Source organism: Boleophthalmus pectinirostris, unplaced genomic scaffold (assembly GCF_026225935.1).
Source record: "Boleophthalmus pectinirostris isolate CB_2022bp ecotype Guang Dong unplaced genomic scaffold, ASM2622593v1 HiC_scaffold_14, whole genome shotgun sequence".
Taxonomy (NCBI): Eukaryota; Metazoa; Chordata; class Actinopteri; order Gobiiformes; family Gobiidae; genus Boleophthalmus; species Boleophthalmus pectinirostris.
The window spans coordinates 34,673,530-34,691,029 of record NW_026571047.1 but is presented as its reverse complement, the minus strand read 5'-3'; the positions used below and the strand labels follow the sequence as shown (position 1 = coordinate 34,691,029).

Here is a 17,500-nt window from a genome sequence, read left to right as displayed (position 1 = left end):
AAACAACCAGTTTGTCAAAGCCTGATCCTGTCAGATCTCAGAAGCTCAGCAGGACCGGGTCTGGTCTGGTCTTAGTTCTTGGATGGAGATTCTGGGAAAATCTGTTTCCACAGGAGGAGCCAGTGGGAATATGTGTCGTTGTGTCCTTGGGCAAGACACTTCACCCACATTGCCTAGTATGAGAGTGGTGTGTGTGTGTGTGTGTGTGTGTGTGTGTGTGTGTGTGTGTGTGAGTGATGGTGGTGGTCGGAGGGACCGATGGCGCAGACTGGTGGCCGTGGTTCAGTCTGCCCCAGGGCAGCTGTGGCTACAACAGTCGTTCACCTTCAGCAGGTGTAGAGTGAATGAATATTGCTGAATAATGATTTGTAAAGTGTCTTTGTGACAAAAATGTGTGTGAAAAGTGCTAAAGAAAAAAAAGACTTACTTATTTACTTACTTACTAAAACATAAAGTTAAATAGAGTTAAAAAACAACTACAAAGTGAGTGAACGTCACGACATCGAAAACTTCCAAAGGACTAAAGACAGAAATGAACATTTTTGCTATAATCTGTCATATTTACACTGCAGTGATGTAGATGTTCATGAATCTGCACTGTCCCTGTTCAATCAATAAATAAATAAATACATAAATAAACACACACACACACACACACACACAGGAGTCTTACCTGGGAGTGAGCGACATCATTCTGACCCCAATGTATTTTTTCTTTGGTGACGTTTTTCCTGAAACAGAAAATATTTGATTTATTATCACATTATGTCTGAATCTAAACACAGGAATCATTCCACACACGTTCTTGTAGTTTCAAGTTGAGTGTGTGACTCTGGTGTTTATTCTGGATATTCATGTTTTTGTCTTGTGTTGTGATTAAACCTGTGGATCTTCAGTCTGTCTCTGTTATTTGTGTTTTATACACAGATTCCACGTGTGTCTCTGTTTTGGTGTCGTAATCGCGCTTGAAAATGACCATAAAATCTAAAAAACCTTGTGTACCTTTGGCCTGTCTGTCGTGGGATTCGGAGAGGAACTGTCGGATCTTGTCGGAGGGAATGGCAAAGGAGATTCCGGCCGTGACCTTCAGAGTGTTGATCCCGATCACCTCCCCGTCCTGCGAAAGACCAGACGATTCAAATACTGCACCAGAATTTATAAAGACACGACCAAAATAATCAGTGTCAGACTTTACAAAACCAGGGTCTGAAAACTGGAGCTAAACCAGGTCCAAACCAGGTCTAAACCAGGTCTAAACCAGGTCCAAACCAGGTCCAAACCAGGTCTAAACCAGGACTAAACCAGGTCTAAACCAGGTCTAAACCAGGACTAAACCAGGACTAAACCAGGTAAACCAGGTCTAAACCAGGACTAAACCAGGACTAAACCAGGTCTAAACCAGGTCTAAACCAGGACTAAACCAGGAAACCAGGTAAACCAGGACTAAACCAGGACTAAACCAGGTCTAAACCAGGACTAAACCAGGTCTAAACCAGGACTAAACCAGGACTAAACCAGGAAACCAGGTAAACCAGGTCTAAACCAGGACTAAACCAGGACTAAACCAGGACCCAGGTAAACTAAACCAGGACTAAACCAGGACTAAACCAGGACTAAACCAGGACTAAACGAGGTATGAATGAGGTCCGACCACAGAGCCTCGTTGTTTTGGTCTTAAATGACTCTGCAGGATCCTGAGGTTTTTATTTCACTCTTTTGTCCGTAAATAAATTCCTGATACTGAACTCAGCTCCAGATTCACTCCTGTAGCTGCAGCCTCAATGAGCTTCATTTGACTGGAGCTGAACTCTGAGGAAACGTCAAACCCACTCAGAACATTTCTGAGGATCAAACCAAGATCTAAACCAGGTCTAAACCGGGTCTATCTCAGGTCAATCTGTGATTCATTTGTTTTTCAAAATAAAACCAAAAATAAGAAAATGAAAAAACAACAGTTTTCTTCATTATTTGTCTCCAAAACCAAAATGGAAAAACAGATAATGATTCTTTTTTTCAGTTTCTGATTTTGTGTTTAAATGAAAAATGGAAAAAAAAACGGATAACGGACTGAACCAGGACCAAACCAGGTCCAGGACCAGACCGGAAAAAGACCGGGACCAGACCAGGATCAGACTGGGACTGAGACTGGGACTAAGGCCAGGATTTAGGCCAGGACCAGACCAGAATTGAGACCGGGACCAGACTGGGACTGAGACTGGGACTAAGACCAGGACTGAGGCCAGGACCAGACCGGGACCAGACCGGAACCAGACCAGGACTGAGACCAGGAAGTAAAACAGTTTAGTCCTGGTTCAGTCCGTTATCTGTTTTTTCCATTTGTCATTTAACACAAAACTGAAAAATCTAATTTTTATCTGTTTTTTTTTTTTCGTTTTGGTTTTGGAGACAAATAATGAAAATGAAAGAAAACAGTTTTTTTGTTTTGTTTTTTTTTTTTTAATTTTTGGTTTATTTTGAAAAACAAATAAATGAATGACACACAGATTCAGGTCTGAAGCAGGTCTGAACCAGAACTAAACCAGGTCTAAGTGAGTCCAGTCGTGTCTCTGCTCCCGTCGACTCAAAACATCATAATGAGTCTCAGATGTGGAGCTGGAGCCAAACATGAGCTCAGCGAGTCCTCGGTGCACACGGACCAAACAATACTACAAATACTACGAGTACTACAAATACTACCACGGGTTACTGCAAATACATGAAGTTCTCCAAGAACACGAGGAAGTACACAAGTCTGTACTCACCAAGTTCACTAACGGACCTCCAGAGTTACCGTACTGGAACGAGAAGAACAAGAGTCAAACGTTTTCATTCAGCAAAAGGAGAAAAGAGCAAAGGAGAAGGTCAGAGGAGCAGAGGAACAGAGGAGAACATCAGAGGAGAAGAGGAGACAGAGGAGAACGTCAGAGGAGCAGAGGAACAGAGGAGAACATCAGAGGAGCAGAGGGGCGAGAGGAGGGTGAGAGGAGGGTCAGAAGGTGAGAAGGTCAGAGGAGAACGTCAGAGGAACAGAGGAGAACATCAGAGGAGCAGAGGAACAGAGGAGAACATCAGAGGAGAGAGGAACAGAGGAGAACAGAGGAGGGTGAGAGGAGGGTCAGAAGGTGAGATGATGCAGGGGTAGAAGGTGAGAGCGTCAGCAGATGCAGAGGAGGTCTCACGTTGATGATGGCGTCCGTCTGGATGTAGTCCATGTCGTTGTTCCTCAGGCCGAGCTCGCGTCCTCCTCTCTGGGTGGTGCTGACGATCCCCGTGGTCACCGTGTTCTGCAGGGAGAACGGACTCCCGATGGCCACCACGAACTCTCCAGGACGAAGGTCAGAAGAACGACCCAGAGACAGGACCGGGAGCTTCACCTGTCACAGAGGCAGGACCGAGACTCAGCCAGGACCGGGACTGGACCAGGACCGGACCAGGACCAGACCAGGACCAGGACCAGGACCAGGACTGAGCCAGGACCAGACCAGGACCAGGACTGAGCCAGGACCAGGACCAGACCAGGACCAGGACCAGGACCAGACCAGGACCAGGACTGGACCAGGACCAGACCAGGACCAGACCAGGACCAGGACTGAGCCAGGACCAGGACCAGGACTGAGCCAGGACCAGGACTGGACCAGGACCAGACCAGGACCAGGACTGAGCCAGGACCAGACCAGACCAGGACTGAGCCAGGACCAGGACTGAGCCAGGACCAGGACTGGAGCCAGGACAGACACCAGGACCAGACCAGGACCAGGACTGAGCCAGGACCAGACCAGGACCAGGACCAGACCAGGACCAGGACTGAGCCAGGACCAGACCAGGACCAGGACTGAGCCAGGACCAGACCAGGACCAGGACCAGACCAGGACCAGGACCAGGACCAGACCAGGACCAGGACTGAGCCAGGACCAGACCAGGACCAGGACCAGGACTGAGCCAGGACCAGACCAGGACCAGGACCAGACCAGACCAGGACCAGGACCAGGACCAGACCAGGACCAGGACTGAGCAGGACAGACAGACCAGACTGAGCCAGGACCAGACCAGACCAGGACCAGACCAGGACCAGGACCAGGACCAGACCAGGACCAGGACTGAGCCAGGACCAGACCAGGACCAGGACCAGGACTGAGCCAGGACCAGACCAGGACCAGGACTGAGCCAGGACCAGACCAGGACCAGACCAGGACCAGGACTGGACCAGGACCAGACCAGGACCAGGACTGGACCAGAACTAAACCAGAACTGAAACAAGACTGAACCAGGACTGAACCAAGACTAAACTAAGACTAAACCAAGACTAACCAGACTCAGGACTAAAACATCCTTTTCCTTTCAGTCTTTTCCTCGTTGACTCGGGGCGTCTCATAAATCCTGATATTTCCGCTTGTTTACGAGACGTTTATGGGTCAAAGTTAGTTTAAAACCAGAACAGTTAATCCAGATGCCCCGCCTCGCCCCCGGGACCAGGGCCGGGACCGGGGCCGGGACCAGGGCCGGGACCAGGGCCAGGACCAGGACCAGGACCAGGACCAGGACCAGGTTATGTCAGAGTCAGAGTCACTACAGCGTCCGTCCAAACATCTGCACACAGTTTCCTCCATCTTTTATTTTTGTCTTTTATCCCACAAACGGAAAAGGACGTTAGATGAGAGAGAACGGACTTTAAAAACACAGAGGAGCAGAAGGACACATGGAAACAGAACAGAAAGTTCTGCCATTTAATGTGGAAAATCACAGATTTTGTCTTAACAAAGAGAGTTTTTATTTTCATCTTGGATCAGGATCAGGATCAGGACCGAGTCGGGTTTTTAGTCTCAAAAAAAAAAAAAAAAAAAACTGCTTCCACATGTTTGTCCCACTGACCCACTTCACTCACTCAAGGAAATCAGAACCAGACCCAGACCCCAAAACCAGACCAGAAACCAGACCCCAAAACTAGACCAGAAACCAGACCCCAAAACTAGACCAGAAAAACCAGACCTCAAAACCAGACCCCAAAACTAGACCCAAAACTAGACCAGAAACCAGACCCCAAAACTAGACCAGAAACCAGACCCCAAAACTAGACCAGAAACCAGACCCCAAAACTAGACCAGAAACCAGACCCCAAAACTAGACCCCAGAACCAGACCTCAGAACCAGATAAGAGATCAGAGACCAGACCAGAGACCAGACCAGGGACCAGATCAGAGACCAGAGTCCAGGTGTCTTTGGTTTTGAATTCTGGCATGATTTTCTGCAGTTCTGGTAAAAAAAAATGATTCAGAGCGTCAGATATTTGTGCAGACTCGGACGGATTTGGGCAGATTTGGACGGATTTGATCTAAAACTATTTGACGTTTCAGATTTGAGATTGAAATTTGCAGCTGTGGCTCCGATTCAGAGACAAGTTCAAACAGCTCAGTCACCACCACAACAGCTGGAGCCAAGACGAGAACATCAGACCAACATGAGACCGAGAGGAAGACGACGACGAGGAGGAGGAGGAGAAGAGAAGAAGAGAAGAGAAGAAGAGTGTTTGTGTGTGAGAAAAGAGAGAGAGAAAGAGAAGGAAAAGATGAAACGCTCAGGAAATATTTGAGGATGACTCAGGGTTGACACAAAAACATCTGACCTACATTTTCATCCACTCATCACATTCTGCTCCCTGTTTTGTCTCGTCTGTTTGTTTTTCACTCTGGATGTTTTTATTCCACTGAAAACCACAGAAAAACATCAAACCTGACTCCAGTTTGACTCCAGTTTGACTCCAGTTTGACTCCAGTTTGACCTGGACGAGCTTCTCGTGCTCGACTCCAGGGACACGTTGTTTCTTTGGCTATAATCTTTCACTTTATGGCATAAAACAAACAGTGTCTATGTCCATGGAGAATGTTCCCAAGTGTGGCTTTCTCTTTATACATTTGTTTAAAACAGTTTTGCTGACAGACGAGCGTCTGCACACGTCTCCAAACATCTGATCTGGGAACAGTAGAGATAAAAATCTATCTAATAAGATGTTGGTTCAAGTCCAGTTGAATCTTTATTTAAAGCAGAGTCTGTTTCAAGACTCTAGACTCATGTCTATTTGACTTTACTTTTCAAAAGTATTTAGTGAAAGTGGTTTATAAAAGGTTATTTTCTTATATCAATAATAATTCATTATATATAATAATTATAATATAATTCTTTACAAGTATCAATATGGTTTCTGTTAAACTCACGTCTGTGGCTTTAGTTCATTTATTAAATGACATAACGTCGACATTAGACAACAGTCATTTTACTTGTAGTATTTTTTTGGATTTGTCAAAAGTTTTTGTTAGAGTCGATCATACAGTTCTTTTTGCAAAATTATACAAATATGGTTTTCATAAAATGTTTTTGAAGTGGCTACAGAGTTTTATTTGCTCCATTTTAGGTCCTTTATTATTTTTATTGTACATAAACGACTTTTGTTAAATATCTCAACATTTTATCCCAGTAATGTTCTCTGATGATACGACTTTATTCACATCCAATTCAAACTTTAATGTTCTAATAAACTAAACTAAATCTGTATGATGATGGTTCAAAATGAACAAATTATCTCTAAATATCAAAAAAAATCATTTCCAACTAACTCTCAAATCAAAACAGTTTTTAAATAACTGGAAAGAGCAGCTGACCCGAAAAATAAAGAAATCTCTTGGTAAGAAAAGGAACAGTGTGGAACCTTCCTGCGCACAGAGGATCACACAGATCAGATTCATGTGGAAAATCTCAGGAGATCGTCTAAAGAAAGAAGTTTTTTATTCTCATCGATATCAGAGTCAAGTCTGTTCTTTATTTCTGAAATTGAGGTTGAAGTTTTAGTATCGTGACGACCCACAAAATGACGGGTTCACAAAGTTAAAATTGAGTTTAGGAAAAGTACTGACAAATATTTTCTTTCGTCTGTTTGTAATTTCCCGTCTTCCTCCTCTCGCTCTTTGGCCGACTTTGTTCTGTCCTTACACGTCGTGATTCAGAGCTCAGAGCTCTGGCCTGAGTTTGCCTCGTTTGGCCGCTGTCGTAAGCGAAGCCTGGGTCACATTATTAAACCTGGATTTCCTCGGGCACTTTGAGGTTTTTGGGGCTTCACTGAAAAGCGCTGAGTCATGAAACGGGAATATTTGGTAAAGTTTTCCACGTGGGGATTGTAAAATTAAACCTTACACAAGAAAGTGGAGCACTGAGCATGTGCAGGAGAGCGGCGGGTTACATGACCGAGCACGTTACGAAAACACCACACGGGCAAACCACTCTGCCACGAAACACAGGCAGAACAAGCAGCCGTCACGCAGACACGAGGAGTTGAACCCACAACCTGCACACGGAGATGACAGGACGAGCAGACAGCAGCCGCGCTGTGATTATGACATAATTAAAGGTTGTATTTTCTAAACAAACACAACTGTGCACCTGGTTAAACACAGGTGTGTGTGTGTGTGTGTGTGTGTGCATCTGTGTCTGTGCATCTGTGTTTGTGTTTATAGGCGACATTTTGAGAACTTTTCACCCTTCAGTAGATCCAGTCCAGTGAGGTTCATGTGGTTTTCCGACAGACGTGTAACGGTTCTGTTCTGTTCTGTTCTGTTCGTACGTCGGTTTTCAGGTCACAGTTCGGTTCATTTTCAGTTCAGTTTGGGAACAAAATACAAAACAATTTGTGTTTTTATTAAACCAACAATTAGTTTGAACTTTATACACACGGGAATTTAAAATAAATGATGTAATTGGATTACAGTTACTTTGTTGAAATAAATGGATTACATGGCGGGATTTTCCTGTTTTCACATTTTGAGCTATAACCCCCCCTTTTTTTTTTCTCCCCCGGTAATTCCACTCATTCCCAGAAACTAAACCAGGTCTAAACCAGGTCTAAAACCAGGTCTAAAACCAGGACTAAACTAGGACTAAACCAGGACTAAACCAAATAAATGCAAAGTGCTGCTTGGTAAAACTCATGAGTTCAATAAAATATTCTCAAATAAGCAACAAATGTTTCAAATATAAAAAATGTTTTCCTTGTAAAATGTAAAAACTAAACTTTTCAAAAAGTAAAGCTCAACAGTTGTAACAGTTGTAACAGTTCCATTGATTCTCGCTGGTAAAAGGCAGAAGTGAGGACTGTAGTTTTGTGAGGACTCTTGTGGTTCAGAGGGACGTAGGCGGGGGGCAGATGTTGGGAAGGTGGCTGCCTGAACTATAAAGCGCTGCAGGAAACTCTGCCCCAATCACGGACGAGTTCCTCCCTGAATATTAAAGAGTCGAGTCTCCGTGGAGCTGCACATGTAGTGACCAAATGTAAAAACACAAACTGTACGAACTCACTGGTGCACAGACCTGCACCGAACCAAACGTCCTGAACCGGGACGAGTCAACATGAACCGTTACACTTCTGTCTTATGTTACGTTTGGAGTCTGTTTGTAATTTCCAGGTCTAAACAAAAATAAAACAGAAAAAAGAAGGTCTGGTAACTACAGCACGGAAACCTGACCAACGTCCAGCGGGTTCAGACAAATATTTAGATCTTCTGTTCGAGCTCGGGTTGGACTTGGACTCGTCATCGTCAGCTGTTTCCTGTTTCCAGTAAAACCAGTCGCTCTGAGACTCTGAAGTGTCAAAGGTCAGACTCTGCACTTCCAGTTTAGATCCAAGTCCAAACTGTGATTATTATTTGTGAAATGTGGTGCAAAAGTTCAGAAAGAGGATTTTTAAATCATGAAAGAGATAAAGTGGTGGGGAAGTGGAGTCACTGCGGCGAGAAGAAGGTTTGTGACACGTGTGGATGAACGTGACCTGGACGTTCAGACTGAAGTCACATGTTAAAGATCAGATCTGTTTGGGTTTTAGGACAGATCCAAGTGGCCTGGGTCACATTTGAAAAAAATCTGATCTGTGTGGTTCTGACTGACATTAAAAGATCAGATCAGGTCACTTCAGGCTGCAGACTGGACGGAGACTATGAGACCAAGATTGTTCCAAAGACCCACAGAGCAGGTTCTGTCCCCTCCCATGATGCATCTCTGATTTGGACCTGAGTTCACGTCTCACCACAGGGACCACACCAGAGTTTGGGCTTTGGTGAAGAGTCAAGTGGACCGAGACCACCTCTTTACTGAGGTCCGGTCTGTTTGGTTTAGAGCAGATCCAAGTGCGACTGAAGCTTTCACACCAACCAAAACCAACACAAACCAACCAAAACCAACCAAAACCAACCAAAACCAACCAAAACCAACCAGACTGAGCTTCTGGTTCCAATTAAACGTTTGATGCAACAGGTGCTGTCGTGAGAAAAAACTCTACAAAAGGTCCACTGACAGGACAGAGCAGAACCTTTCCTGAATGTCTTTAGAACAATCTAGATCTAGTAAACGCACATGGACCTCAGGGGAACCTGCCTGAACCTCTGAGGGACTAAACCCTGCAGTCTGAGCGTGGACCAAGTGGCCGCCCGAGGTTCTGCAGCTCCGGCCCAGAAGGAAATGTCCCACACAGTTTAAAGAATTTATGTGAAATCAGACTCTTCATGTTCAGCTGAAACGACTTTCAGAAAGGTCGGATTTTGTAGGGATTCTTTTCTTGTATTCTTACTAAACCAGGTCTAAACCAGGTCTAAACCAGGTCTAAACCAGGTCTAAACCAGGACTAAACCAGGACTAAACCAGGACTAAACCAGGTCTAAACCAGGACTAAACCAGGACTAACCAGGACTAAACCAGGTCTAAACCAGGACTAAACCAGGACTAAACCAGGTCTAAACCAGGACTAAACCAGGTCTAAACCAGGACTAAACCAGGACCAAACCAGGACTAAACCAGGACTAAACCAGGTCTAAACCAGGACTAAACCAGGTCTAAACCAGGTCTAAACCAGGTCTAAACCAGGTCTAAACCAGGACTAAACCAGGTCTAAACCAGGACTAAACAGGTCAAACCAGGTCTAAACCAGGTCTAAACCAGGTCTAAACCAGGACTAAACCAGGACCCAGGTCTAAACCAGGTCTAAACCAGGTCTAAACCAGGACTAAACCAGGTCTAAACCAGGACTAAAAGGTCTAAACCAGGTCTAAGGTAAACCAGGTTAAACCAGGACTAACCAGGACTAAAACCAGGTCTAAACCAGGACTAAACCAGGTCTAAACCAGGACTAAACCAGGACTAAACCAGGACTAAACCAGGACTAAACCAGGTCTAAACCAGGACTAAACCAGGTCTAAACCAGGACTAAACCAGGTCTAAACCAGGCTAAACCAGGTCTAAACCAGGACTAAACCAGGACTAAACCAGGTCTAAACCAGGACTAAACCAGGACTAAACCCTAAACCAGGACTAAACCAGGTCTAAACCAGGACTAAACCAGGACTAAACCAGGTCTAAACCAGGCTAAACCAGGTCTAAACCAGGTAAACCAGGTCTAAACTAAACAGGTCCTAAACCAGGTCTAAACCAGGACTAAACCAGGACTAAACCAGGACTAAACCAGGTCTAAACCGGGTCTAAACCAGGACTAAACCGGGTCTAAACCAGGACTAAACCGGGTCTAAACCAGGACTAAACCGGGTCTAAATCAGGACTAAACCAGGACTAAACCAGATCTAAACCAGGTCTAAACCAGGACTAAACCAGGACTAAACCAGGTCTAAACCAGGTCTAAACCAGGACTAAACCGGGTCTAAACCAGGACTAAACCGGGTCTAAACCAGGACTAAACCAGGAGTAAACCAGATCTAAACCAGGTCTAAACCAGGACTAAACCAGGGACTAAACCAGGACCAAACCAGGTCTAAACCAGGACTAAACCAGGACTAAACCAGATCTAAACCAGGTCTAAACCAGGACTAAACCAGGTCTAAACCAGGACTAAACCAGGACTAAACCAGGTCTAAACCAGGACTAAACCAGGTCTAAACCAGGTCTAAACCAGGTCTAAACCAGGTCTAAACCAGGTCTAAACCCGTTACTCACCGGCGTGTCGATCTTGATCAGAGCGATGTCGGCTTTCTCGTCCACGTCTTTGATTTTAGCGTCGAACGTGGCTCCGCTCTTCAGCTCCACCTGCAGGACACACGTGGGACTGCGTCAGCGCGTCGTTTGTTCAGTGTTCGTGAACATGTGCGGTTCTTTACCGTGACTCGTTGTTTGTTGGTGACCACGTGGGCGTTGGTGACGATGAGTCCGTCCTCAGACACGATGAAGCCGGAGCCGCTCGCCACGGCCACCTCGCGCTTCGAGAACATCAGTCTGACAAAACAACAGAGCGTCACCGACAGAACCGCACAACCGTCGCACAACCGTCGCACAACCGTCGCACAACCGTCGCACAACCGTCGCACAACCGTCGCACAACCGTCACCAACAAAAACATCTGACTGTGAGTTTTCTGACAAACACTGTGATTCTGATTAGACTTGAGATTCTGTTTGAATTATCAGATGCTCTTCAGAGTTTTTAAACACGTCCACCTCGTTCCAAACAGGAAGTGAGCATGGACGCACTTCTGGCTCCATCGACTCTGGCTCTACTTCACTTTGTTTACACCAGGGTTAATTTGGTTTCAGCTCGTTCACTCACAGCTACTAATTTGTGGATCTTAGGGTCTGTTTACATGAGAACACTTGTGGGTTAAACCGACAAAATATTTGATAGGAAGTGTCTTTCGTTTAGATCACAGGTGTCAAACACTCGGCCCGGGGGCCAGATCCGGCCCTCCAAGACCTTTAATCTGGCCCTCGGCTGATTTTCTACTAAAATATTTTAATGATATTTTCTATTAAAATCGTGTTAATTTTGTGTGGTGTTTATCACAGCAGCGTCTCCAGCGTCTCTGTACGTGGCCCCTCCCACCAGAGCAGCACAAATGAAGACTTGTCTCTTTCCAAACGCTCTTAAAGGACGATCGTTTTGACTGTTGACCGTGACACCCTCATCAGAAAAATGTCCAACATGAGAAAAGTGGAGCCGAGTGCAGGATTTTACAACAAAAATGAACTTATTCTGTTTACAGACAAGTTCATGTTCAAACTTTGTGTTGAAATAGTATTTTTCTTAAAGTTTCAGGTTGTTCATAATATTATAATATTTTGTAAAAGAAAGAGTTCATCAGCTAAAAAGATTTGTGTAATAGATTTGTGTTTCTCTGCACAAATATTTGAACTTCTTGTTATTTTTGGGGTTTATATGACATGAGTTTTCTGATCTGGACACTTTGAGATCAAAGTCGGTTGGACACGACCCCCAGAACAACATGAGTTTGACTCTCCTGGTTTAGACGGTGACGGTGTTTTGGGGCTTAAAAACACAAATATCTGAAACTTCCCTCCAGAGTGGAAAAGCTGAATATTCTCCATTGTAGAGTTTCCGTCTACACTGCCCAAGACACAAAACTCTGGTCACATGTGCTCAGGTCGTGTATGTGTTTACGTCACAAACATCTCCACCGAGCGTCGCCGCCGAGCGTCGCCGCCTGGCATCACACACAATCCAACTCCACACTTTCTCCACTCCACTTTTGTGTCGTCTGTTCAAACGTCGTCATATAAACGTTGCCTCATGTTTGTGGTAAAGTAACAGAGACGTTCAGGGTGAAAAACGCACATTACTGTCAATTAAACTCTGACCAACTTGAGACGAGTAAATTCAACAGTGACGTGTTATTGACAAGAGTCCAGATCCAATTCCCAGTCTGTTCCGGGTCTTCCTGTTTGTCCTACAGCTGCCGCTCATTCCCGGATCATCCCGGGACGTCTCTGTATCCTCCCTCTGTGCAATCGGTTTCCTAGAATTTTTCAAGTAAGGTCGACTTATTAGATTTTAGGTCTGAACCTGCTCGACTCTACATGATCCTGGGGTTTTTATTTCGCAATTTATAAATATAAATAAAGATCTGAACATTAATAACAGACCAATCAGACGCCTTCTTTCCCTGAAGTCAAGTCGGATTAACAACAGGTTTGATTGAGCGAGTGGGAAGAGGCGAAACCTTCAACCTCGTCGCTCCTGAGAAAACCTGTTCACACGAGTCTGAAGTGTCTGGCTGGAGGTTTGTGGAACGTCCGGTTAATGTTCTTCTGTGTAAATGTGTGTCCAGTGTCGGGAGTAACAGATTACATGCACTGGAGTTATGTAATCAGAGTACAAATGATGAGTAACTGTATTCAGTTACAGTTACTGTTTCAGTGAGTGGTAATTGGATTACAGTTACTTTGTTGAAATAAATGGATTACACAGAGGGATTTTACTGTTTTCACATTTTGAGCTAAATCCCTTTTTTTTTTCCTCCCCCGGTAATTCCACTCATTCCCGAAAACTAAACCAGGTCTAAAACTGGTCTAAAACCAGGACTAAAACCAGGACTAAAACAGGACTAAAAGTAGATCTAAACTAGATCTAAACGAGATCTAAACCAGGTCTAAACCAGGACTAACTCCTGCTGTGTGGACATGTTTCTTCGTTTTCTATCAATAATATTTTTGATTTAGTTAAATAAAGTCTGGACTTTTTATTTTCTTTTATCAAACAAAACTTCTTATGTGAAGATTTCCTCGTCTTTGTTTCTCTACAGCAAATCAAGTAATCCAAAGTAATCAGATTACATTACTCACTTTAAGTAATTGAATGGATTCTGTTACAAACTACATTTTGGTGTGTGTAATCTGTAATCTGTAGGGGATTACATTTTAAAAGTAACACTCCCAGCACTGACTGTGTGTGTGTGTAAATGTGTGTAAAATCTTGAACCAACAAACTCCACAAAGGAGAAACATTCTTCATGAACAATTTATCCCCAAATATCAAGAGAAGAAAGAACAAAACTTAAAGGAAACAACGAGACACAAACTCAACTCATGTTCTGATCCTGAAGAAAACAGAAGAACTTTTTCACTCAGACTCGTTCCAGAATTAAAACTAAAAATCGAGTTCATGATGTGACACAGACAGAGATTTAAATCCTACAGATGTTCACAGTTCCACGTCTCACATTTAAACTGCACAAATCTCTGAGTCTGTGCAAATCTCCACATCATGAACTCGGTTTTTTGTTTTAATTGAAGAATGAGTCTGAGTGAACAAGTTCCTTCTGTTTTCTTCATGATCAGAACGTTCGATAAAGCTCGTCATTGTTGTTGTTCCTTTACTCTGAACATTTCTCTGATTTGGTCGAGATTTTCAAACTTCTATCAGGTTCATCATTTTGTTTTCAGATTTATTTTCTACTCACTCGTTCTGAGACGCTTCATTCTCGTCTGGACGTCGTTTATTTGAAGAGAACTTGATGCGTGGACACATTATTTCTGTACTTTTAAGTTATTTTCTGAGAGATTTAAGTGTTTACATCTTACATTTTGGCCGAGTTTTTTTGCAGTTTAAGTTTTGTTCTTTCTTCTCTTGATTTTTGTGGATAAATTGTTCATGAAGAATGTTTATTCTTTGTGGAGTTTGTTGGTTGAAGATTTGGTGATGGAGCAGATTTATGAAACTGCTGGAGAACACGACACACACTTACACACACATTTACACACACATTTACACACACATTTACACACACATTTACACACACATTTACACAGAAAAACTTTAACTGGACGTTCCACAACCTTCCGACCGTCGTGAAAAAGTTCTGTTGTCTCTTTAGTTGCTCTGATACAAACGCTCGTAATTCCTAATATGGAACTCAGCTCCAACTTCCCCCTATAACTGCCTCAGTGAGCTTCATTTGACTGGAGCTGAACTCTGTGGGGGACGTCACATTTAATCCACTTCTTTAGAGAGTCTGTGGTCCAAAACCAGGTCTAAACCAGGTCTAAACCAGAGCTGAAGTAAAAACTGGACCAAACCAGGGCTGATCCTCGACAGAACTTGGACCAGACCAGGACTGAACCAGGAAAGCCCCTGGTGTTCGTGATCGTGTTAATATTCGGTGAGAGCATCGGATGGCGTGACTGCGTTTCCGTGGCGACACAAACATGTTTGGGTCACTGAGGGATTGTGGAAGTTTAACAATGTTTTCAGAAAGTTTCCTCATCCTCCAAAAATGCTCCTGATGAGAGACGGACACGCACCAGAAACAAAAGAGAAACACCTCAGGAAAACAGGGACCAAACCAGGACTGGAACAGGACTAAGCCAGGACTATATCTCAGGACTGAACCAGGATTATATAACAGGGACTAAACCAGGACTGAACCAGGACTGAACCAGGACTAAAACAAATGAGAGACGGACAAAGACCAGAAACAAGGGGGAAACAGTTCAGGAAAACAGGAGAGGAACTGGGACTAAACCAGGATTATACAACAGGACAAAACAGGACTAAATCAGGACTAAAACAGGACTAAACCAGGACTAAACCACGTCTGAACCAGGACTATAACAGGACTAAACCAGGACTATAACAGGACTAAAACAGGACTATAACTGGATTATAACAGAACTAAACCAGGACTATAACTGGACTAAAACAGGACTATAACTGGATTATAACAGAACTAAACCAGGACTATAACTGGATTATAACAGACCTAAACCAGGACTATAACTGGACTTAACCAGGACTGAACCAGGACTAAACCAGGACTAAACCAGGACTGAACCAGGACTAAAACAGGACTAAAACTGGATTATAACAGAACTAAACCAGGACTATAACTGGATTATAACAGAACTAAACCAGGACTATATCTGGACTTAACCAGGACTGAACCAGGACTGAACCAGGACTAAAATGGGATCAAAATGGGATTAAAACAGGACTATAACTGGACTAAACCTGGACTAAACTGTAACTCTACGATTTCATAATCTCTGGACTCTGAGGATTTGGGCGAAAATCCAAACTCAGATCCACAAATATTAAAAATGAGAAATGAGATCATGATTTTGGAGCAAAGGGACGGGACCGGACCCAGATCTGGACTAACCTCGAGAGGAAGGGCGTGATCACGTCAACGCTGGACGCCACAGAAAGTCAAAGGAGTGAAGAAAGAAAAGATGGATTTGTTAAAGCGGAGGAGACAGTTGGAGACTCTGTCATGAGGGAGGGACTGACGCACTTTTACAAACTTCAAGAACAACTTCATTAATGATGAGCCGGAATAAATCACAGGATTATACAACTTTACACAGTCTGGGCGTTACGTAAGAGTGTTTGTGTGGAAAAAAGGATCGATAATCACATAATAATCGATAATAAAACTAATATTGACACTAGATCCTCATTTTTCGCAGGTATTGATACAAAAACAAGTCAAATTTATAATAATAATTTGTAAAAATGCATTTAAAATTACACTTTAAGATTAAGGCTGTGCAAAAATATTGAAATATCGAAATATCGTGTTGTTCAATGTGATGATTCAGTATCGATATCGTGGGCTGCTGTATCGATATATCACCAAGAGGATTTTTTTGGTTTATTTTTACTAATTTATTTTGTTACAGCAACAGTTTTGGAAAGTTGTTGATGCGACACATTTGATGATTAAAATGTTTGTGTTGCTGATGAACTTTGTACAAGACGCGATTTAACAAAAACTTTTAGTGTCAAAGACGAGATTTAGACTTGATTTTTATTGAACCATATCGAATTGATTTGAAATATATCGAATCAAATCGAAAGCTCACTGTATCGAGTTACAGTGTGTATCGTATCGGTAACTTCTTAATAATCTCAGCCTTCATCTCCAAGAGGATTTTTTAAGTATTTTTAGGTGTATTTTTCTAAACTTTTTGTCGACATTTTCACTGTTTTGAGTAAAATGGATGTTTGTTATTTTCATTTTCACAGACTTTGTGGTCGTGTTTGTTTGTTTCACATGTTTGAGTGTTTCTTTATTCTGAGTCTGTTACATCCCCAAAGCTCCAAACTCTCTGTTCCACCTTGTGATGTCATGAAGTGAACAGCTCTTAGTTCAGTCGAGGTGAGTCCAGATTCACTGAAATGATCCAGATGATTCTAGTTTAAAAACACAGTGGAGCACTTCCTGTATGGCCACATGATGACGTCACCAGGTGGAACAGAGAGTTTGGGGCTGTTTAAATAAATGTCAGTCTCTTACTTCCTGTAGAGTTCGATGTGAACGACGGCCGGAGCGATTTTCTCCACCACGTCTGCGATGAAATTATACCTGCTCCTCAGACTGTCCACCACAGACGACTCTGAAACACAAGTACAAGTACACGCAGTACTGCAGTCAGAGAAGTACAAGTACACACAGTACTACTGTCCACCACAGACGACTCTGAAACACAAGTACACGCAGTACTGCAGTCAGAGAAGTACAAGTACACACAGTACTACTGTCCACCACAGACGACTCTGAAACACAAGTACAAGTACACGCAGTACTGCAGTCAGAGAAGTACAAGTACACACAGTACTACTGTCCACACAGACGACTCTGAAACACAAGTACAAGTACACGCAGTACTGCAGTCAGAGAAGTACAAGTACACACAGTACTACTGTCCACCACAGACGACTCTGAAACACA

At 43.5% G+C, this 17,500-nt stretch overlaps 1 protein-coding gene across 1 annotated transcript in view; it reads right to left on the bottom strand.

The window, feature by feature from the left end:
• Positions 1 to 17,500, bottom strand: part of LOC110162901 (serine protease HTRA1B-like) — a 30,653-nt gene that overhangs the window by 3,934 nt on the left and 9,219 nt on the right. The window contains exons 2-8 of the mRNA XM_055149947.1: positions 17,066 to 17,165; positions 11,139 to 11,253; positions 10,978 to 11,067; positions 3,180 to 3,374; positions 2,763 to 2,795; positions 1,003 to 1,117; positions 674 to 731 (exon numbers count right to left, since the gene is read on the bottom strand). Of these exons, the coding sequence (XP_055005922.1) occupies positions 674 to 731; positions 1,003 to 1,117; positions 2,763 to 2,795; positions 3,180 to 3,374; positions 10,978 to 11,067; positions 11,139 to 11,253; positions 17,066 to 17,165 (706 nt within the window). The remainder of the gene's footprint in view (positions 1 to 673; positions 732 to 1,002; positions 1,118 to 2,762; positions 2,796 to 3,179; positions 3,375 to 10,977; positions 11,068 to 11,138; positions 11,254 to 17,065; positions 17,166 to 17,500) is intronic.